Source organism: Zea mays, chromosome 1 (assembly GCF_902167145.1).
Source record: "Zea mays cultivar B73 chromosome 1, Zm-B73-REFERENCE-NAM-5.0, whole genome shotgun sequence".
Lineage (NCBI taxonomy): Eukaryota > Viridiplantae > Streptophyta > Magnoliopsida > Poales > Poaceae > Zea > Zea mays.
Window position 1 is genome coordinate 125,137,478 of NC_050096.1, and position 23,847 is coordinate 125,161,324.

The window sequence follows — 23,847 nt, forward strand, 5'->3', positions numbered from 1 at the left end:
CTCCTCTACCTCTAGACTATGCAGCTGTTTGGCTGAGGGGTTTGGTTTGCCAAAGCACTAGCTGAGTTTAAGATTAATTTTAGCTTTTCCAATTCTAATTTCATTACTTTTAGCTAAGTTTGATCCTTCTAAGCATACATGGTAGCAATCATTTAATACAATCAACATGTTATATCATGTAAAACCTCATTTCATTTCTTACTCAATGTAGTACAAGGGGTCAAGCAGTCTCATTAGTTGCGAGAAGCAGATGATTTGAATCGAGTTTTAACCTTGCAAGGTAAACCTAAACACACGACATGTAGGGGCACTCTGTCCCCCACACACGTCAATCGTCCCCATCGATTCCCCGTTCGCGGCCAGGGCTCACCGCCTTGGCATACAATGCTCCACTGACCCCGTCTGCCGTTGTGCAGTGACCGCACTTGTACCCACCATAGCTAGCATGGGAGACCCAGTCTCAGGACAAGTGAGGAGAAAAGTCCACGCCCGGCTTCACTTAGGTACTAGGTTTACCAGTTACCATATTTCCCGACATGTGTTTAGTACGTTCAATGCTTGACTCAGGTATCCACACATTAATCCTTAATTCCTTTTCTCGTCTCATGGACAAGGCATCCTCCATGGATCCAAGTCCATAGACCATCATAGATCCCGTTTTCAAGATGATTACAATCAATTCCTGACCTCACGTGAGTGCTAGAAAAATCACTCGTCTTCTACCGAGATCCTAATTAGCAAAGCAACTACTCGACCTAGCATACTAGTATCCATCTCGAAAAGGAATCCTGAGTTCGTGCAACTAAGGTTTCAAGCAACTCCTACACTTACGTGCACATTACAAGCCTACAAACATTAAGTGCAGTAAAATAGCATATAGAATTTGGTTATGCATAAAACCGGGGCTTGCCTTCAATTGATGGGGCTGCGGGGAGATCCTCGATGGCAGGCTCGGGAGCTGGCTCCTGATCTTCCTCGTGGGCAGCTCCTTGCTCAGGAATGAGCACGTACTCTCCGTCAGCGAGGTTGCAATCTAATGAATGCAAGGGTTAAGATATATGTATGATATGATATGAAATTTTAGCAATTAAAATTGTATGGTGAAAGATTAATAAAAAGTAGAGCTAACTCTTGCTACTAGAGATTTCTGTGGTATACTTAGTAAATTAGGGTCAAGTTTGATTACTGAAGGTCAGACTATTTTTAGTATTCCTCTGATTTCCTTTTAATGTTTTAGTGAAAGTTTTAACAAGATTCCTAGTTGCATTTATTGGGGTGAGACTTATTAATCCTTCCAATGTATCTCTTCTTTTCCTTTTCTTTTATGCTTTTAAGGTGGGGTTGAACTACAAGCCAGTGTTATAAATTTTCAAAAATTCTGTAACAATTACAGTGGCTCCTCACTAGTGTATAAATCTCTGTCTTAAAATTTGGGGCTTAAAGAGTGAGGGGTTCTCTCTGTACAAAATTATCAAATATTACAGCAGAGGGGGTGCTTTGAACTACAACCTTCCTTTGACAGTAGGTTATTTTCTAACGCTTATTTTTGCTGGCATCTAGGTGTAATAACATGACGTTGTACAAATTTTCAGCTACTAATACATATTAATTATTTTACTATGATTTTCTAAAGTTTCTAGCCAATGGGGTGCTTTCTACTACCACTATACTTGAGAAATATCAAACAACAGATTTCTAAATTTTCCTATCTTCTTCTTTGCGCAAGAGCAATCATTCTAGAATTTGGCAACTTTTTGCTTAAGGGAAAGGGTGGTAGAATTTTTTGAATTAAATGGCCTTTTTCATGAGGTAGGTGTAATGGGTGTTATTTTGTAGTTTTGAATAGGTTTTGCATTTTTCTCTAATGGTCTACTTCATCAACAATTTGGTAAAAATTCATTTGCCCATTGTTGCACAATTTTTGGCTTTCTTATGATTTAATTGGAACAAGGCTAAGAATCAAGTTTTAATTGTTTAACCCACTTATGATAATGGACTGGGGTGCTTATTATTTTTGTAGGGGTGTTCTAGTAGTTAGGAGTCTACTGAAATTTTCTTACCAATTTGAAATGGTCCTTATATTTTTAATTATGGTCTTTCTGGATTTATTAGTGCCTAATAAAATATTTCACCTTGGACTTGCCCTGAACTAGGGTTCTTTGTATTTTTCCTAGGTTCTCCATTACTTAAGTATACTAGGAAAAATATGTTCATCCTCTGTTTATTAATTTCTATTGCCTTTCTTATTTTCCTAAGTTTTGGACAGATATAGTTTTTAATAGCAAAACTTGAGTTAATCTTGTATACTGGGGTGCTTAGTATTTTTAAACATTGCCTGAGTTGGTTTTGGACTTCTACAAATTTTCTTAAGTCCAGCACAGAAGCATAACTAGTTTTCCTTATTTTAATAAGGTTTGGGCAGTTTCCTTATTTAATTCCAAACTCTAAAAATCACTACAGAAACCATAGGGTTCAACATTTTTATTCGATAGTTCATAATATTCTGAATCTAGTAAAATTGGTTTGACTAAATTTGGTTAAATATTTCTCAAGACATGAATTTCCTAAGTTCTCTGCTCATTTAAAAAGAATAAACATAAATGGTTAAAGTAAAAAGGTTTTGCATTGGGGTCCCTGGCGAAAGTTTCTAAGTTTCTTTGCAGACGGGTCCTCGGGTTACTATTCACATGAGTCTCTGACTACGCAGAAAACCCCCTAGGGTTCTGCTAAATCAAACCCACGGCCCTTCCCCTAATGAAACAGTAGCCGCAGCGGTGGAAAGGGCGGAGGAGCTTACCGGGGGCGAGATTGCTCCGGTGAAGTGGTCGAGGGTGTAGGGGAGGTCTTGACGGTCACGTCGATGTGCGGATCGTCTCCGGTGATGGTCGGAGTAGGTCGGTCCACACACGCAGGCGTGGGAGCTCATCGGCGTCGAGGGCTCTGGCCTAACCAGGCGGTACAGTTCAATTGAATTGGTTAGTGAGCTTCACCAGAGGTCAGGAAAGACATAGGCGTGAGGAATTGAAAAATGGCTCACCAGATAGCTCGGTTCACGCGCGATGGCGGGCGGCCAAAGTCTGGCGACGGTGATTCCGCTTCTCCGGTGAGGCAATGTCTCGGCTCAAGCTTGGAGAAGCTTCACAGCCTCTCGGGGAAGCTATCCAGGGGCTAGGGCGAGGCTGGGGTAGTTAGAAAAGATTGGTCACGATGGCCGTGCTCGGGCAATGATGGCGGGCGATGGCGCTCGCTTTCCACGATGAACTCCAATGATCTCTGGCTCGGGCGGGGCTTTGGGTGCGCGAGTGCAAACGACTAAGGCCTCTGGGGGCACTTATAGGCGAGGGCAAGGTGCAGACGCACGAGGCGGGGCGCGCGCTGCCGCGCTCGGCCGGTCAGGCAAGGGATCGAACACGTGGCCTCGCTCGGTCTGGTCATTTTCAAACGCTAACTGGCTCGCGATCTTCTCGTAACTCTCCTAAATCCCTACACACGATTTCTTCCTTGTCTTTTACTCTTTGTTTCTCTTACAGCACATGAGTGGATTTGATCTCGGATTCGCGAGATACGAGGCGACAAAGTTGGGTTTGTCGCTCGGCTGAAAACCGAGACTAAAGTTGAGTCAACATGTGTCAAACGGTTTTTATTTGATTTCAAACTTTACCAGAGTATGTTCAAGGTAATTTGGCGCCACTTTCATATTTGGGTTTTGTATATTTGAGTTTTGGAAAACAGAGAACACGACTGAACTTCATAAAGGGGTAAAAATTCAGTTCTGAATTTCCTTTTTGAAAATTTAGCTTGAGGGGTCTTTTTGAGAATTTTGCAAAGCTCCACTGATCAAACTTTCTGACTACATTTTGTAGTTTATTTAGTGCACTTTAACTTTGTTATTTGGTTCTCATCATAATTTTGTGTTTTTCAAAATATTTTTACAAGTTTTCCCTTTTTGCACTTAAATGGCCTACTTAGGGTTATTTAGGGTTTGTGAATTCTTCTCACCTTGAGGTGCATGATATGATTAAGACACAATCCTTAAGATGAAAAAGACTTAATTAAACCTTTGTTCCTAATTTTTGATGTCCTTTGCTTAATTTGGTTCACATGTGATAATGGTCTTGAGTTAGCTCTGAGAAGAAACCCTAAGTGACACTGGGGTGTTACAGGCAGCGTCGAGTTGAAGCCACCAGCGGCGCTAATCTGAAGAGAGCGGCTAGGAGGAAGAAGAAAATTCTGACTTATGGGTCCCACACGCCATACAAATAAAGAGGAGAGAGCGCCGGCTGGGCCTCATGGAGGCCGAGCAGCCAAGCGATAGAGCGCTTTGTTGTTTTTTTCTTCTTTTTTACTATATATATTTAAATAGTCAGAAAAATATTACAAATCCAGAAATAATATTTACAAAAATTATTATAATAAATTAACTAGTAATATGTTATATATAAAAAAATAATACATAAAATTTTTAAGGGTAATAATAAATAAATTTAGACAAGAATCTATTATTTAAATAAACTGGGCTTCATAAAAATAATAAATCGAATCATAATAAATCTTTGAATTTATTAATAAACAAAAGTCATCCCAAAATGAATGCATCAAACCCTTTTATTATTTTAAAACATAAGTATTTTCTTTTCTATTGGAAACTAATTAATAAATTGAATTGCTTTTAGGTGATGGATTTAGGGTGTTACATTATTCCAGCTTAAGTGCCTAAGTCTCGCTTTAGAGGCAACAACACATTTAAATCAGAATAAACTGTCAGTCTGTCGGATCTAGTCCGATAAAACCACTTGACAAGGATCGAATATCACTTTCTCACTCGAAGGTGAGACATAGAGAAATACAATAAAGCATAATACCACAAAATAAGGAGGTACTTAAAAGTCAATACAACAATAGAGTTTTAAAAGAAGTAAACCATTGTTTTTGTTGCAGTGGAATGAAACTAACAAAGATAATTAGTAATAAGGCGAACCATGGCCAAGCCAATACTCCTGGCCCTCTCCTACTAAAGCAGCATCCCACTCGACTGTCTAACCCGGTGGTAGGGTGGATGGCCAAGTCACATCATCAACCTTTTCTTGCAAGAGACCTGTAAAATTATGCCACAAGCAAGGCTGAGTATAATAATACTCAGCTAGGCTTACCCGGTGTGAGGAGTCTACTCCTCTACCTCTAGACCACGAAGTTGTTTGGTTGTGGGGTTTGGTTTATCAAAAGCACTAGCTGAGTCTAAGTCAATTTTTAGCTTTTTAGGTTCTAGAATAATACATTAAACTAGATGAGCACCTAGCTATTCACACATGGTATCAACCATTAAGCCAATCAACATCTTTTCGCAAGTAAACTCATTTCCATTTATTACTCAATGCAGTACAATAGATCAAGCAGTCTCATTAGCTACAAGAAGCAGACGATTCAAATCGAGTTTTTAACCTTGCAAGGTAAACATGAACACACGACATGCAGATTCCCACACACATCAACCATCCTCATTGATTCTCTGTTCGCGGTCAGGTCCCACTACCTTGGGTACAATGCTCCACTCCGGTGGACCTAGTCATGTAGTGACCACACTTGTACCCACCATATCTAAAATGGGAGACCACATCTCAGGACCAATGAGGGGGAAAATCTGCGCCCGGCTTCACTCAGGTACTAGGCTTACCGATTACCATATTTCTCGGCATGTGTTTAGTACGTTCAAACACATGACACAAGTATCCACACATTAATCCTAATTGTGATTTTGTCTTATAGATGGGGCATCCCCTAGGGATCCGTGTCCACAGACCATCATAATCCCATTGTCCAAAAAATGGATACAACCCATTCCTGACCTCGTCCGAGTGCTAGAAAAATCACTCGGCTTCTACCGAGATCCTTGATTAGCATAGTATCTACTCGACCTAGCATACTAGTATTCATCTCATAAAGGACCTGAGTTTTTGCAACTAGGGTTTCAAACAACTCCTACACTTAGTGCACAATACAAGCCTACAAACATAATTGCAGTAAAATAGCAAATATAAAGGTTATGCTTAAAACCAGAGCTTGTCTTCTGGTGCTGGTGCAGTGGGGAGATCCTCAACGGCAAGTTTGGGAGTAGGTTCTTGGACTTCTTCTTTCTCAACTCCCTGTTCTAGAATTAGCACGTACTCTTCGTCAGCGAGGTTGCAATCTATCGAATGCAATACATAAGATATATGCATGCTATTGTTGGGGGTCTCCTTCTCTGCCGAAGGTCCTCAAGACGAAGATATCGTCTGTAATCAACAAGATCGGATGCCGAAGCTACAACAATCATGTGTAAACAGACAAAGGATGACAGCTTCGGCTTAAGGTGGCGACGAAGGTCAAACATAATGTTGAGTTGAAGAGGAAAAGACTAGTTAAACCCTGATGTTTTGTATTAGAATTATGTGTACATGTTAAGGTCATAAATGTATTTTTACTCGGCCTACATCTCATGCCTATAAATAGGTGAACAGTACCCCCGCACTGTTCACGCTGGATTGTAATTGCTCTCGCGTCATCACCTTCAAACAAGTCGAAGGTATCCATGTAATATAAACTTTGATAATGTTTATACATTTATTATGAAATAAATATGGGACATGACATCACATTTTGCATGTATATTCTTACATTTATGAATGATGAGGACTTGTTCTTCATGACCATCGTCTGAAGACCATTATACCCGAAAGAAGATAATGCTTCGAAGGATGAAGGTACTTAACGTTTAACAATTGTGTTGCCTTATTTTTGGTTCACAGCAATAAAAAACAAGTGACCAACATTGGCACCCACCTCCGGTGAACTCACTTCCGCGACCACGATAATGGCTTCACAAGGTGATCAAGCTACGTCACCTTCGGCCACGAAGCTAGTGTTCCCAATCACAGGCGGTTCAAGCTCCGAACCAGCCAATATAAAGCAGAAGAAGGAAGCATAGAGAAGGGTGCAACATGTCGGAGTACAAGGACCCTTCATCAAGTCCAAATGGTCTCATTTACTGATCACATTTTCTCAAGAAGACCTTCAGCTTAAGGATTACCCACACAATGATGTCATGGTCATATCATGTGTTGTCAAAGGATTCTTGGTTCACAATGTCCTCGTTGTAACACCCTAGGTGTTTATCGTCTGCTCGACCACGAGTGCGGACTTTAACACATAATAGCGACGAAATTCATTTTGGCTCACCTAAATCGAATGTCTATTAAAATATCGAATCCGACATCGTTTGGTTTGATCCGTCGACATCTAGCTAAAATTCCGCCTTGTAAATTTTTCCTCAAACAAATTCATTTAGAATTCAACAAATAAAGTTTTCAGTCCAAAATAATCTCGACCCCATTTGTTATCTGAGAAATCGTGTTCAAAGTGTCGGCGTTTCGAGACAGGGGGGTCCCTAAGCCGACGAGTGAGTGTGCTGCGTGCCCCAGCCCAGATGGGTCGAGCGCGTGAGCGAGCGCGAAGGGGGGAGAGGCGAGGTGGCCGGAGCCGAGCGTGAGAGAGGTGGAAGTCCCGCGGCCTTCGTGTTCGTCCCGCGCCCAGGTCGGGTGCGCTTGCAGTAGGGGGGTTACAAGCGTCCACGCGGGTGAGGGAAGCGAGCGGCCCCAAGAGAGCGCCTGTCCCGTCCTCGGTCCCACGCGGCCAACCTTCTCTCAGAAGGCCCTGGTCCTCCCTTTTATAGTCGTAAGGAGAGGATCCAGGTGTACAATGGGGGGTGTAGCAGAGTGCTACGTGTCTAGCGGAGCGAGAGCTAGCGCCCTAGGTACATGCCAATGTGGCAGCCGGAGAGGTCTTGGCACCTTGCTGGTGTGATGTCGTGGCTGTCGGAGGTGCGACGGAGCCTGGCGGAGGGACAGCTGTTGGAGCGGTCGAGTCCTTGCTGACGTCGCCCTGCTTCCGTAAGAGAGCTGGGGGCCGCCGTCACAGAGCTTGTGGAGCGCCATCATTGCCCATCCGGCGGAGCTGGCCGGATGGGACGCCGGTCTTGTTCTCCGTGACCCGAGTCGATTCGGGGTAGGACGATGATGGCGCTCCCCGTTGACGTGGCGGGTCTGTGCCCTAGGCAGGGTGATGTGGGGGCTCCTCCGAAGCCGAGGTTGAGTCTGTCTTCTGTTGCCGAGGCCGAGTCCGAGCCATGGGGTCGGGCGAGGCGGAGGTCGTCCGGCCGAGGCCAGGGCGGAGTCCGAGCCCTGGGGTCGGGCGAGGCGGAGTTTCGTCGTCTTCCGGGTCTTAGCCCGAGTCCGAGCCCTGGGGTCGGGCGGAGCGGAGTTCGCCGTCTTCCGGGTCTTAGCCCGAGTCCGAGCCCTGGGGTCGGGCGGAGCGGAGTTCGCCGTCTTCCGGGTCTTAGCCCGAGTCCGAGCCCTGGGGTCGGGCGGAGCGGAGTTCGCCGTCTTCCGGGTCTTAGCCCGAGTCCGAGCCCTGGGGTCGGGCGGAGCGGAGTTCGCCGTGGCGCCTTTGGCAAGGCCTGACTGCCTGTCAGATTCACTCTGTCGAGTGGCACCGCAGTCGGAGTGGCGCAGGCGGCGCTGTCCTTCTGTCAGACTGGTCAGTGGAGCGGTGGAGTGACGGTGGTCACTTCGGCTCTGCCGGGGGGGGCGCGTGTCAGGATAAAGGTGTCAGGCCACCTTTGCGTTAAATGCTCCTGCAATTTGGTCAGTCGGTGTGGCGATTTAGTCAGGGTTGCTTCTGAGCGAAGCCAAGGCCTCGGGCGAGCCGGTGATGTGTCCGCCGTAAAAAGGGGGGCCTCGGGCGAGACGGAAGTCTCTCGAGGTCGGCTGCCCTTGGCCGAGGCTAGGCTCGGGTGAAGCGTGATCGAGTCACTCGTGTGGACTGATCCCTGACTTAATCGTACCCATCAGGCCTTTGCAGCTTTATGCTGATGGGGGTTACCAGCTGAGAATTAGGCGTCTTGAGGGTACCCCTAATTATGGTCCCCGACAGTAGCCCCCGAGCCTCGAAGGGAGTATTAGCACTCGCTTGGAGGCTTTCGTCGCACTTTTTTGCAAGGGGACCAGCCTTTCTCGGTTGCATTTTGTTCCGGTGGGTGCGCGCGAGCGCACCCGCCGGGTGTAGCCCCCGAGGCCTCGAAGGAGTGGTTACACTCCTTCGAGGTCTTAATACCTCGCGTAATGCTTCGGCTGGTCTGGTCGTTCCCTCATGCGAACTGGCCGTAGCCCGGGTGCACGGTCGGGGCCCAAGCTCTCGGGCTGGTATGTTGACGCTGTCAACGGTTTGGCCGGAGCCGGTTTTTGCGAGAGCAGCCCCCGAGCCTCTGCACAGGGCGAGAGGACGATCAGGGACAGACTCGGCTTTTTACATACGCCCCTACGTCGCCTTTCCGCAAGGAGGAGGGGGGGAGTGCGCCATGTTACCCTCGATGGGCACCGAACATGGTGTCTCCGGTGAGCTGCAAGCGGGTAATCCGAGTGGACGTCCGTGCCCCGTTCGTTGGGGGTCGGCTAGGGGCCCAGAGGCACGCCCAAAAGTACCTGCGGGTGACTTGCCGGACCCGGTCCCCTGGCGACGGGGTCCGAGGGCTCGATGCCTCCCTCCGATGGGATTCCGTTACAAGATCGTTCCCGCTGGTCTCGGAAATGTCCTAGGGTACCTCGGGAGCGCAGCCCGAGCCTTGGTTATGTATCGAACGTACCCCTGGTCATCCCTCGCTCGGTGTCTGAGGCGACTGTGAACCCTTCGGGGGCCAGCCTTCGAACCCCTGATCAGTAATGGGCGCGGAGCCCGAGTAGCCTGAGGCGGCCATGGAACCCTTCGGGGGGCTGGCCTTCGAACCCCTGACCAGTAGTGGGTGTCGGGCCCACGCGATCTGAGGCGACTGTTGAACCCTTCGGAGGGCCAGTCTTCGAACCCCTGATCAGTAGGGGGGCTCGGAGCCCGGTTCCTTCGCGGAGAAGGATCCTTTTCGGGGTATCCCCCTTTCCCGGTCCCTGTTGCAAGAGATAGAGAAAGAGGAAAAAGGAAAAGGATACGAAATCGAACGACGTGGCGTACCTTTTCTGACGCGGTTATTACGGCGAAGGTGAAGCGTCGCGCGCTCCTCCCGTCAGAGGCGACGCCTGTCCTGCCGCGGAGTTAATGCGACGGGGCGAGTGGTTGGCGGGGCGGCCGTTGCGCGTGCGCGATCCGTTCGAGGAACGGGTCACGGGTGCGCCGTCTTCACGCCGTGGGAGGAGGCTCTCTTGCTGTCCCAGGATGGGACGTGAGCCTGGCTGACGACGTGACTGCTGCGCCCGCCCGCCTGCCACCGCCATTACTGCCGGCCCACTTTCGGTCGCTTTGACCAACGCGCCAGGCTGGCGCTGCGGGGTCGCCTCGAGTCGCGGCATAGGCTCCGCAACCGAAGAGGTGCGACGGTGGCACAAGTGGCGGTGCGGTTGCTTGCATGCAGCAACTGGCGCGCCGGTTGCTTGACGCGTGGGCCTGGGCTTCCAAGCTGGCGTGTCAGAAGTCGGAGAAGTGCGTCCACCTGGCGCGGTTGCATGCCGCCTGCATGGCTGTCCGCCCCTTCCGCCCGTTGGTCTGGGCAAAAGTGGGGGGTCGCTTGTAACCGCTGGACGGTCGTGCGCACCACGCGCGGCGGTTTGGCTTCTTCTGCCCTGAGCCGGTTTGCATGACATGCGGGATCCAGCCCCCGAGTCACAGGGGAGGGCCTTGGAGCGTGTTGGAGAAGACTCAGCCCGCAGCGTCTGGGGGCGCACGTAGGGAGAGTTGCCTTTAAAAGGAGGGAGACTCCTTTCAGAAGGCAACCATGTCTTCTTCCTCCCTTATGCGTCGTGTCTTTCCATCTTCCAAGCCCCCGGGTGGGGGGTATCCGCCGCCTTTCCGCCTCCTCGTTGGAGGAACGCAACTCCATGGGAGTTGGTACCTCTCAGCCATCGTTCGGCTTCAAGGATTTTCATCACGCAGCCTGGCCACACCCCGCCACCGGCGGTCACCCAAGATGGTGACCTCCAGTTCGACGGTGGGGAAAGCGGGCCAGGCCGTGGCCTCTACTCCTCCCTCGGCCTCAAGGATTTTCGTCATCCAGGCCAAGATGGAAGATGAGGCGAGTCGGGGGGCCGCCCCCGCGTGGGTCGGCTGCCTTTTTCTTCCCCCCGCGCCTGGGGGAGAATGGCGTCCTCGAGTCCCACGGGGACTTCCTCCAGCCATGCCGGGATAGGTAGGGCGCCAGTGGCCCTGGGTCTCCGTCTCCCTGCCTGAATGGCTGGTTCTCGTCCTCAGCGGGGGAGAGCCCTCCTGTCGCGACACCCGCCCCAAAGCTGCTGCCTAAGCTGCTTCGCTGCCCAGGGCGGGGGTGGTTGTCGTCGTGGTTAGAACGGGCGGCAGCGAGCCGCTCATCGTTCTTCTGTTACTCCGCAGGCCTTCCCCCTCGGAGTGGGGTTATTCGTACCTGCGGAGGGGAACCGGAGTTCCGTTGGTAATGGCATCTCGAATGCCAGTGTGTTTGTTCATTGCGGCTGTCGGGGCCTGAACATGTATGTAATTTTGGCGCGGAGCCGTGTTTTTTCCTCATTTTCGAGCACTAAGTCTCGTCTGTTGATTATCTGAACCGCTTTACCGAGCATGAGTCGCCCCGTGTCAAGGTGACGAGTGAGGTATCCGTATCCCGGAGGCGTAGGAATCCCTCGGCCCGATCGGCCTTGTTGTCTGGGGCTCCTCTAGCTTAGTTAAAGAGACCCCTCGGCCGCCCTTCGATGAGCCGAGGCCAGGGGTAGCGATATCAGTATGAACAGAGGCGGAGTTGGCTCGAGAATGGGAACCTGGTTGGCCGGAGCCTAGCCGTGTTGTCCGTCAGCAGAGCCGACGCCAAAGTCGATCAGCCGAGGCCTCGGGTCGGGCTGGCGCCCTTGGAAGCCGGTTGGCCGAGGCCCTAGGGGTAACCGGCCGAGCCGCCTGCTCGGGCCGGATTCCCGGAGGAGTCCCTGGACCGCGTCGCCGTCCGAGGCTGGGTCGGACTTTGCTGAAGACGTCGTCGATGCCGAGGGTGCTACGGCTCCCTTCAGCGTGAAGACCCGAGCCTGCAGGATCAGATCGTCTTGTAGCGTGTGCCTTCTGCGGCCGCCGAGGCCAGAAAAACACACCCTCGCCGCGCTTGCGAAGCTGCATCTTTTTTCCTCTTGTTTCGAGCATCTGGACTCTCTGTCGGTAACAGGGATGTTTGTGTGAGCGAGAGTTGCTTCTCGCGGAAGGGACGAGTGAGGTATCCGTATCCCAGAGGCGTGGGAATCCCTCGGCTCGGTCGGCCTTGCCGCTTACGCGTACTTTCACCCGTCCATGAGGCCCTGTCCCCGACTTAGTCGAGAAAGCTTGAAGGACTGCTTCGGCAGGAGAGCTTCCGAACGTGAAGACTTGTTCGGTCCACGAAGTCGCTTTATCCGAGCGCGAGTTACTTCTCGCAGAAGGTGATGAGTGAGGTATCCTTATCCCGGAGGCGTAGGAGTCCCTCGGCTCGGTCAGCCTTGGCTGCTTACGTGTACTCCGTCGTTTCCAGGATCCGCTTTCCGAAGTAGTCAAGAAGCACGAAAGTAATCCTGCTGAAAAGAGATCCTTTTTCGAGGAAAAATTCGACGCAGAGGGGGTCTCCCCCCTTTTAGCCCCCGAGGGAGGGTCGGGCTTTGCCGAGGCTAGGCCGACCCTTCCTTGACGACTAAACTTTGCGTAGGTGCGAGGTATATGAACAACTTGGAAACATCTTAAGGGTAGAAGCGACGTAGCTGTTTGATGTTCCAAGCGTTGCCGTAGATCTCGCCTTGATTGTTGGCCAGCTTGTATGTTCCGGGCTTCAGAACTTTGGCGATGACGAATGGCCCTTCCCAGGGGGGCGTGAGCTTGTGCCTCCCTCGGGCGTCTTGCCACAGCCGAAGCACCAGATCGCCCACCTGGAGGTCTCGGGACCGGACCCCTCGGGCGTGGTAGCGTCGCAGGGACTGCTGGTACCGCGCCGAGTGTAGTAAGGCCCTGTCCCGAGCCTCCTCCAGCTGGTCCAGCGATTCTTCTCGGCTAGCTTGGTTGCTTTGATCGTTGTAGGCCCTCGTCCTCGGGGAGCCGTATTCCAGGTCAGTGGGCAAGATAGCTTCAGCCCCGTAGACCAGGAAAAACGGCGTGAAACCCGTGGCACGACTCGGCGTCGTCCTTAGGCTCCAGACCACCGAGGGGAGTTCCTTCATCCACCGCTTGCCGAACTTGTTGAGGTCGTTGTAGATCCGAGGCTTGAGCCCTTGTAGAATCATGCCGTTGGCACGCTCCACTTGCCCATTCGATATGGGATGAGCCACGGCGGCCCAGTCCACCCGGATATGGTGATCCTCGCAAAAATCCAAGAATTTTTTGCCGGTGAACTAGGTGCCATTGTCGATGATGATGGAGTTCGGGACCCCGAAGCGATGGATGATGTTGGTGAAGAATGCCACCGCCTGCTCGGACCTGATGCTGTTCAGAGGTCAGACCTCGATCCACTTGGAGAATTTGTCGATGGCGACCAGCAGGTGCATGTAGCCCCCGGGCGCCTTCTGCAAGGGGCCGACGAGGTCCAGACCCCATACAGCAAAGGGCCAGGTGATGGGTATTGTCTGCAGAGCCTGAGCGGGCAGGTGGGTCTGCTTTGCATAGAATTGGCACCCTTCGCAGGTGCGTACAATTCTAGTGGCGTCACCCACCGCCGTTGGCCAGTAGAAGCCTTGTCGGAAAGCATTCCCGACAAGGGCTCGGGGCGCTGCGTGATGGCCGCAAGCCCCCGAGTGTATTTCTTGCAGCAGTTCCCGACCTTCGGCGATGGAGATGCATCGCTGGAGGATGCCCGAGGGGCTGCGATGGTAGAGCTCTTCTTCATCGCCCATCAAGACGAACGACTTGGCGCGTCGCGCTACCCGCCGAGCCTCGACTTGGTCGGGGGGTAGCTCTCCTCGACGGAGATATTGCAGGTACGGGACCCGCCAATCTCGATCAGGCGTGGCCCCGCCCTGCTCTTCCTCGACGTCCAGTGCCTCGCCCTCGGGGGCCGAGGGTACCTCGGGCTGTGCCGAGGGTGCCTCAGGCTGAGCCGAGGGTACCTCGGGCTCGGGCGCGTCGTCGATCTTGACAGAGGGTTGGTGCAGATCCCGGGAGAAGACGTCCGGGGGGACCGTCGTTCGCCCCGAAGCTATTTTAGCCAGCTCATCTGCGGTTTCGTTGTAGCGCCGAGCGATGTGGTTGAGCTTGAGTCCGAAGAACTTGTCTTCCAGGCGCCGAACCTCATCGCAGTAGGCCTCCATCTTCGGGTCGCGGCAGTTGGAGTTCTTCATGACTTGGTCGATGACGAGCTGCGAATCACCGCGGGCGTCGAGGCGTCTGACCCCTAGCTCGATGGCGATCCGCAACCCGTTGACCAGAGCTTCGTACTCGGCCACATTGTTGGACGCCGGGAAATGGAGGCGCAGCACGTAGCGCAGGTGCTTTCCAAGGGGCGAGATGAAGAGCAGGCCCGCGCCGGCCCCTGTCTTCATCAGCGACCCGTCGAAAAACATGGTCCAGAGCTCCGGTTGGATCGGAGCCATCGGCAACTGGGTGTCGACCCATTTGGCCACGAAATCTGCCAACACCTGGGACTTGATGGCCTTCCGAGGGGCGAACGAGATCGTTTCGCCCATGATTTCCACCGCCCACTTTGCGATCCTGCCCGAGGCCTCTCGGCACTGGATGATCTCCCCCAGGGGGAAGGATGACACCACAGTTACCGGATGAGACTCGAAGTAGTGTCGCAGCTTCCGCCTTGTCAGGATCACAGCATACAGCAGCTTTTGAACTTGTGGGTAGCGGATCTTGGTCTCGGACAGCACTTCGCTGACGAAGTAGACCGGCCTCTGAACGGGCAATGCATGCCCTTCCTCTTGCCTCTCGACCACAATCGCGGCGCTAACCACCTGAGTGGTCGCGGCGACGTAGACCAAGAGGGCTTCTCCATCCGCCGGGGGCACCAAGACAGGCGCCTTCGTAAGGAGCGCCTTCAGGTTGCCGAGGGCTTCCTCGGCCTCAGGGGTCCAAGTGAAACACTCGGCCTTCCTTAAGAGGCGGTACAGAGGCAGACCTCTTTCGCCGAGGCGTGAGATGAAGCGGCTCAGGGCCGCGAGGCATCCCATAACCCTCTGTACACCTTTTAAGTCCTTGATGGGTCCCATGCTGGTGATGGCCGCGATCTTCTCCGGGTTGGCTTCAATGCCTCGCTCGGAGACGATGAACCCTAGGAGCATGCCCCGGGGCACCCCGAAGACACACTTCTCAGGATTGAGCTTGACTCCTTTCGCCTTGAGACATCGGAATGTCACTTCAAGGTCGGAGAGGAGGTCAGAAGCCTTCCTTGTCTTGACTACGATGTCATCGACGTAGGCCTCGACTGTGCGACCGATGTGTTCGCCGAACACATGGTTCATGCACCGCTGGTGCGTCGCGCCCGCATTCCTCAAACCGAACGGCATGGTGACATAGCAGTACATGCCGAACGGCGTGATGAAAGAAGTCGCGAGCTGGTCGGACTCTTTCATCCGGATCTGGTGATACCCTGAGTAGGCATCGAGGAAGGACAGGGTTTCGCACCCAGCGGTGGAATCCACGATTTGATCGATGCGAGGCAGAGGGTAGGGAACCTTCGGACATGCTTTGTTGGGACCAGTGTAGTCCACACACATCCGCCATTTCCCCCCTTTCTTCCTCACAAGCACAGGGTTGGCAAGCCATTCGGGATGGAATACCTCTTTGATGAACCCTGCTGCCATTAGCTTGTGGATCTCTTCGCCAATCACTCTGCGCTTCTCCTCGTCGAATCGGCGCAGAGGCTGCCTGACGGGTCGGGCTCCGGCCCGAATATCCAGCGAGTGCTCGGCGACATCCCTCAGTATGCCGGGCATGTCCGAGGGACTCCACGCAAAGACGTCGGCGTTTGCGCGGAGAAAGTCGACGAGCACTGCTTCCTATTTGGGGTCGAGCCCGGAACCGATCCGGATCTGCTTGGTGGTGTCGCCACTGGGGTCAAGAGGGACGGCCTTAACCGTCTCCGCTGGCTCGAAGTTGCCGGCATGGCGCTTCACGTCTGGCACCTCCTTGGAGAGGTTCTCCAGGTCGGCGATGAGGGCCTCGGACTCGGCGAGGGCCTCGGCGTACTCCACGCACTCCACGTCGCATTCGAACGCGTGTTTGTACGTGGGGCCGACGGTGATGACCCTGTTGGGGCCCGGCATCTTGAGCTTCAGGTAGGTGTAGTTGGGGACGGCCATGAACTTCGCGTAGCATGGCCTCCCTAGTACGGCGTGGTAGGTTCCTCGGAACCCGACCACCTCGAACGTCAGGGTCTCCCTTCGGAAGTTGGAGGGCGTCCCGAAGCAGACGGGGAGGTCGAGTCGCCCGAGGGGCTGGACGCGCTTCCCAGGGATGATCCCGTGGAAGGGCGCAGCGCCTGCTCGGACGGAGGACAGATCGATGCGCAGGAGCTTGAGGGTCTCGGCGTAGATGATGTTGAGGCAGCTGCCCCCATCCATCAGGACCTTGGTGAGCCTGACATTGCCGACAACGGGGTCGACGACGAGCGGGTATTTCCCCGGGCTCGGCACATGGTCGGGGTGGTCGGCCTGGTCGAAGGTGATGGGCTTGTCGGACCAGTCTAGGTAGACTGGCGTCGCCACCTTCACCGAGCAGACCTCCCGGCGCTCTTGCTTACGATGCCGAGCCGAGGCATTCGCCGCATGCCCTCCATAGATCATGAAGCAGTCGCGGACCTCGGGGAACTCTCCTGCTTGGTGATCTTCATTCTTGTCGTCGTCGCGGGCCCTGCCACCCTCGGCGGGTGGCCCGGCCCTGTGGAAGTGACGCCGAAGCATAACGCACTCCTCGAGGGTGTGCTTGACGGGCCCCTGATGGTAGGGACACGGCTCCTTGAGCATCTTGTCGAAGAGGTTTGCACCTCCGGGGGGCTTCCGAGGGTTCTTGTACTCGGCGGCGGCGACAAGGTCCGCGTCAGCGGCGTCGCGTTTCGGTTGCGACTTCTTCTTGCCTTTCTTCTTGGCGCCGCGCGGAGCAGACGCCTCGGGAGCCTCTTCCGATGGGCGGCCCTGGGGCTGCTTGTCCTTTCGGAAGATAGCCTCGACCGCCTCCTGGCCAGAGGCGAACTTGGTGGCGATGTCCATCAGCTCGCTCGCCCTGGTGGGGGTCTTGCGACCCAGCTTGCTCACCAGGTCGCGGCAAGTGGTGCCGGCGAGGAACGCGCCGATGACATCCGAGTCGGTGATGTTGGGCAGCTCGGTGCGCTGCTTCGAGAATCGCCGGATGTAGTCCCGGAGTGACTCTCCCGGCTGTTGCCGGCAGCTTCGAAGGTCCCAGGAATTCCCGGGGCGCACGTATGTGCCCTGGAAATTGCCAGCGAAGGCTTGGACCAAGTCGTCCCAGTTGGAGATCTGCCCCGGAGGCAGGTGCTCCAACCAGGCGCGAGCAGTGTCGGAGAGGAACAGGGGGAGGTTACGGATGATGAGGTTGTCGTCGTCCGTCCCACCCAGTTGGCAGGCAAGGCGGTAGTCCGCGAGCCACAGTTCCGGTCTCGTTTCCCCCGAGTACTTTGTGATAGTAGTCGGGGGTCGGAACCTGGTCGGGAACGGCGCCCGTCGGATGGCCCGACTGAAGGCCTGCAGACCGGGTGGTTCGGGCGAGGGACTCCGATCCTCCCCGCTGTCGTAGCGCCCCCCACGCCTGGGGTGGTAGCCTCGGCGCACCCTTTCGTCGAGGTGGGCCCGACGGTCGCGTCGATGGTGCTCGTTGCCGAGGTGGCCCGGGGCCGCAGGCGCGGTGTTGCGCGTGCGCCCGGTGTAGACCGAGGCTTCCCGCATGAATCGGGAAGTCGCGGCATGAGGTTCCGAGGGATATCCCTGCCTTCGGGAGGCAGTGCTCTCGGCCCGTCGGGCCGCAGCGCCTTCCAGGAGATTCTTGAGCTCTCCCTGGATTCGCCGACCCTCGGTGGTTGATGGCTCCAGCATCGCGCGGAGGAGCATCGCTGCGGCTGCCAGGTTCTGACCAACCCCGCTGGATGCGGGCGGCGGCCTGACCCTGACATCGTTGGCGACGCGGTGCTGGAGACCTTGGGGCAGGTGACGTATTTCTCCGGCCAGGGGTTGGCCCGCCCATGCTTGCCCGACGTCCCGACGGATCGGCCCAAGCGCTCCTGTTCCCTCGTTGAGCCTGGCCTACGCCTCGCGGACTTGCTCGAGTTGTGGGTCGTAACCCCCCGCCGGAGCGGGGACCACAGCTAGCTCCCGTGGGATGTCGGCGCGAGGCACCGGCCTAGGAAGATCACCGTCCTCCGGCATGCCGAGATGGTTGCCTTCGGAGGGATCCCCTAGCTCGATGTGGAAACATTCGCGGCTTGGGCCGCAGCTCTCGTCGCCAAGGCTGCGGCTTCCGTCGGAACAGTCGGATAGGCAGTAGTCACATGCGGTCATGAAGTCCCGCATGGCACTGGGGTTGCCAAGTCCGGAGAAATCCCAACAGATGCTGGGATCGTCATCTTCCTCGGACCCAGAGGGCCCGTCGGTCGAGACGTCCGTCAGTCGGTCCCAAGGCGACCGCATACGAAACCCTAGTGGGGTTGCACTCGCCTCAATGAGAGCGCCCGCCAAAGCGAGGTCGTTTGGCGGGTTGAGGCCGGGTCGAAATGACGTAAGATGGGAGTTAGTCGGTACCTTTTGGTCGACGAGGAGCGACGTAGTCACATCGGGGACTGGTTGCACCGTCATCTCAGGTACGAGGGCGACGTCCTGCAGGCTTTCCGCGAGCGCGCCGGCGTCGTCTTCTTGCTCGGGGTCAGCGTGTCGCGGGGGGACGGCGCTTGCCTTCGTCTTGAACGCGAGGTCGACGTCCGGCGTGCCTTCCGTCGGAGCGTCGGGGGCGTCGATTCGCTCGACGGCCGACGAAGCGCGGCCTCCCGCTTGGCCTTGATGGCCCCGCCTCCTCCTCCGTTGGCAGGGGAGAGAACGGAGCGAGCTCGAAGGTTGCTCTTCCACCACGCGGGGAAGATGTCGTCGATTCCGCCGCCGGCGGGCGGGATGTCGGCCGCCATTGTCGTTGTCGCGCGGCGGTGGAAGAAGTATCATGTCGTAGCTGCCGTCGAAGGACATGAACTCAAGAGTCCCGAAACGAAGCACCGCCCCGGGCCGGAGAGGTTGCTGGAGACTGCCCATCTGGAGCTTGACGGGGAGCTGTTCGTCAGCACGCAGCAGCCCCCTACCTGGCGCGCCAACTGTCGGCGTTTCGAGACAGGGGGGTCCCTAAGCCGACGAGTGAGTGTGCTGCGTGCCCCAGCCCACATGGGTCGAGCGCGTGAGCGAGCGCGAAGGGGGAGAGGCGAGGTGGCCGGAGCCGAGCGTGAGAGAGGTGGAAGTCCCGCAGCCTTCGTGTTCGTCCCGCGCCCAGGTCGGGTGCGCTTGCAGTAGGGGGGTTACAAGCGTCCACGCGGGTGAGGGAAGCGAGCGGCCCCAAGAGAGCGCCTGTCCCGTCCTCGGTCCCGCGCGGCCAACCTTCTCTCAGAAGGCCCTGGTCCTCCCTTTTATAGTCGTAAGGAGAGGATCCAGGTGTACAATGGGGGGTGTAGCAGAGTGCTACGTGTCTAGCGGAGCGAGAGCTAGCGCCCTAGGTACATGCCAATGTGGCAGCCGGAGAGGTCTTGGCACCTTGCTGGTGTGATGTCGTGGCTGTCGGAGGTGCAACGGAGCCTGGCGGAGGGACAGCTGTTGGAGCGGTCGAGTCCTTGCTGACGTCGCCCTGCTTCCGTAAGAGAGCTGGGGGCCGCCGTCGTCACAGAGCTTGTGGAGCGCCATCATTGCCCATCCGGCGGAGCTGGCCGGATGGGACGCCGGTCTTGTTCTCCGTGACCCGAGTCGATTCGGGGTAGGACGATGATGGCGCTCCCCGTTGACGTGGCGGGTCTGTGCCCTAGGCAGGGTGACGTGGGGGCTCCTCCGAAGCCGAGGTTGAGTCTGTCTTCTGTTGCCGAGGCCGAGTCCGAGCCATGGGGTCGGGCGAGGCGGAGGTCGTCCGGCCGAGGCCAGGGCGGAGTCCGAGCCCTGGGGTCGGGCGAGGCGGAGTTTCGTCGTCTTCCGGGTCTTAGCCCGAGTCCGAGCCCTGGGGTCGGGCAGAGCGGAGTTCGCCGTCTTCCGGGTCTTAGCCCGAGTCCGAGCCCTGGGGTCGGGCGGAGCGGAGTTCGCCGTCTTCCGGGTCTTAGCCCGAGTCCGAGCCCTGGGGTCGGGCGGAGCGGAGTTCGCCGTCTTCCGGGTCTTAGCCCGAGTCCGAGCCCTGGGGTCGGGCGGAGCGGAGTTCGCCGTGGCGCCTTTGGCAAGGCCTGACTGCCTGTCAGATTCACTCTGTCGAGTGGCACCGCAGTCGGAGTGACGCAGGCGGCGCTGTCCTTCTGTCAGACTGGTCAGTGGAGCGGTGGAGTGACGGTGGTCACTTCGGCTATGCCGGGGGGGCGCGTGTCAGGATAAAGGTGTCAGGCCACCTTTGCGTTAAATGCTCCTGCAATTTGGTCAGTCGGTGTGGCGATTTAGTCAGGGTTGCTTCTGAGCGAAGCCAAGGCCTCGGGCGAGCCGGTGATGTGTCCGCCGTAAAAAGGGGGGCCTCGGGCGAGACGGAAGTCTCTCGAGGTCGACTGCCCTTGGCCGAGGCTAGGCTCGGGTGAAGCGTGATCGAGTCACTCGTGTGGACTGATCCCTGACTTAATCGTACCCATCAGGCCTTTGCAGCTTTATGCTGATGGGGGTTACTAGCTGAGAATTAGGCGTCTTGAGGGTACCCCTAATTATGGTCCCCGACACAAAGATAATGACGTGGTTCGGTCCATGTTTTTCTCATCTCGATCTGAATCTCCAAATATAAATAACGGGTGAAAACTCATATGACTCCAGGAGTATTTATCAAATTAAAAATCAGGCGTCGATTAAATATCTGGACCACTAATTTTTTTATTCAGATATGTTTTCATCTCACATGAACCCATTTTAGAATCAAGAAATATAGTTAGATTTAAAAAAAGGATTGTGAGAAGAAAATATCTCCTAATCATTCTCCCACCGCTTTCTCTCTCTGATTTTTTTAGCCTCATCCGCCACTGCTCATGACCGATCGCTATCCTGTCGCTAGATTTTTATTTCCTGTACGTGTTGTGCTGCAAGGAATTGGTTTTTCATGCAGGCGCTCGACTCTCTAAAAAAATCTAAAACCGCCGCCCCCTCTCAGATTTTTTTGTTCAGCGGTCTTATCTTCTACGCGCAGCCGCTCCAGCCCGTGTCTTCCCCAGCCGCGTGCACAGGACCACGCCCTCCCTGCTCCATCTTCCCATCGCTCGCTCCTCAAGTTCCTAGCGCCCAGCTGAATTCCCCTGCGCGCGCCCTATCTTCCACCATGTGCCCTGCTCGCCCATGGCGCCAGCCACAGCTCGGAGCTCCCTCTGCATCCCCAGGCCTGCGCCTGCTGCTTGCCCCAGCTTGGAGCTCGCTCGACCTCCAGCTCCGGCGCCCGGCTGAGCTCCCTGGCTGCCGCGCCCTGCTCTCTTTTGCTGCTCACCGGTGCTCCAGCTCGCGGCGCCCCTGCTTTTCTCTCTCCTCCTCTACTCCCGCCATGGCGCGCGTCTCTGCTCCCTCCCCCACGGCGTGCCCCTCAAGCTCGTCCAGGCCGCGACCTCGTCGTGGACCTTCCTCGCCGGCGCTCCTCCCTGCTCAGCTCTCCAGCGCGCGCCCCATCTCGCTGCGCTCGGCCCCCAGCTCGGTCTTCCTCGGTCGCGCTCGCTCTGGTCGTGGACACCGTCGAGCTCAGGGCCCTGCTCGCCGTATGTCCACGCATCATGCGTGGAGCAATGGGGGAAATCTATAGCCTAACAGCTTGTTCGCTGCGGCTTGCTGCGGCTGCAATCCGGCTGCGGCTGCGGCTTCTACAGTATTTTTCTCTCTATGGATTGCAGCTGCAGCAGTCCAAACAGCTGCAACAGTGTCGGCTTGCAGCCTGCCGAACACGCCCTAAGCCTTGGTCAATGTCTGTGTGGATTTGGGAAAGAAGACGGAGATATGGTTGTAGAAGACAGTGAAGTCGGCTTGTGTCGCACGTCTGGTGCTCGACGAAAAGCTCAAACATGAGACCGTCATCGATTCGGTTGTCGTCCATCTCACCAACATATTTTATCCGTCGTGGTTTAGCTCGCCATGGGCCTGCTCATTGTCCCTATTTTGCCTTCCCCAAGAAGCCACGTGGATGGCCTTGCCCTCGCCATCATCGTTCGGTCACCTCGCCTTAATGCCAGCCCCTATATGATGCCTCCGACTTGTGTTCACGCCGACAAAAGAATCCCAAGAGGATGTGGAGAAGCAAGCCCCTGGTCGATGCCCCCAAGTGCTCAGCGAAAGGCCTGAACAAGGATCATCGTCATTTTTGCGAAGTTCTAGTACTATGGAGAGATTCCAAGAATTGTGGATTGAGGAGAAAGTGAAGCTCAGTTCAATACTCGTCTGGTGTTTGATCGAAGACTTCAATCGGAGACTGTCGTCGTTCTCGCAAATATTGAGTCAAGTTAATTATGGTGAGCCGATTCAGTATTTTTACTATTGATTTTATGATCGGGAAATAAGACGCTTAGTTTGCGTATGAAGTTTAAGTTAGAAATACCAGTGATGCGAGGTGTGCTTCGATGAGTTTAGTTGCCGAGTATATTCGAACTAGTTCTATTTTGCAGAGTGTAGTGTCTCGGTGACGCGTAGGTTAAGTTTAGTATTTTAAGCAATTATCGATAAGTCTGTCGATGCTAATTGTGTTCAGTGCGCGTATGATGAAATCGATGTCCTGTGCTAGTAGTTAGTATCATCTATGTTTGTGATCGATAATGTTGGAGTCGGATATTGATTAGTTAGATTGATAGCTATGAATAAATAGTTGTTATCTGATTGGCTCTCTACTTGTAACCATTCTTACAGGTGGAGTTTCTTTTTGTATATTGTCATTCTTGCCCAGTCCATTTGTGTCGCGTGAGATTTATTATTGGTTATATCTGGTAATGGTGTTATGACTAAAACCGATGGTGCCATGACGAAACCGAGGGCCTCCTGTGGGTGATCAACACATGGTTGCGCTACTTGGCACGCGTTGGTATCACCGTTAGCAGTCATGATCCATTATGAGATTATATCAATATGTTATCTCTGCACAAATTGTTCATACCACGTGAGATTCATTATTGGTGATGTTCGGTAATGGTGTCGTGATTAATGACTTATGGTGCCGCCGCGAAACTGAGAGCCCTTGTGAATGTACACACATGGTTATGCTACATGGCTCATGCCGGTATCAAGGTCTCTAGTCATGATCCATTATGAAACTACATTGATATATTATCTTCTGTGGATCTCTTCCTTGAAACAATTTCTATGTTGTTTGTCAAGTGATCAAGTAACATCTATCATCTCTGTTGGATCAAAAGGACATACCCCTTTCATGTGTGGTCTCTTTTCCTTGACTTTGATGGTGACTTCACACATACACGTTTCCTTTGCATCCTTTCTTGTAAAAGTGAAGCCTTGGAGCTTTTTAGTGTTGGAAGACAGTTGTTTAGCTCTCAAAATGGAGATTGGTTTTCCCCTGCTGCTGAGATGCAGGAGTTTGTTCATTCGCTCCCTTATTTAATACATGTATTCCAAAACCAAGTCAGTTCATCTCACATGAAGAAACGGATGAGCCACATGATCAAATAGATTTCTACCCAAATGCATGATCTCTTGTTAGCGAATGTGAACTCTCAAACCCTGGTTTACCGAT

The 23,847-nt window shown here is 54.1% G+C and overlaps 1 protein-coding gene across 1 annotated transcript; it reads left to right on the forward strand.

Annotated features, from left to right (window-relative positions):
* The first annotated feature begins 21,347 nt into the window (after nt 1-21,347).
* LOC100272670 (uncharacterized) lies at nt 21,348-22,978 on the forward strand. Its single transcript, NM_001147127.1, has one exon. It carries the CDS (start codon nt 21,451-21,453, stop codon nt 21,916-21,918), a length of 468 nt encoding a protein of 155 aa, NP_001140599.1. The 5' UTR covers nt 21,348-21,450; the 3' UTR covers nt 21,919-22,978.
* The last annotated feature ends 869 nt before the right edge of the window (nt 22,979-23,847 follow it).

Coding starts and splice junctions, on each gene's coding strand:
- LOC100272670 (NM_001147127.1), top strand. CDS start 21,451: ATGTGCCCTGCTCGCCCATGGCGCCAGCCACAGCTCGGAGCTCCCTCT.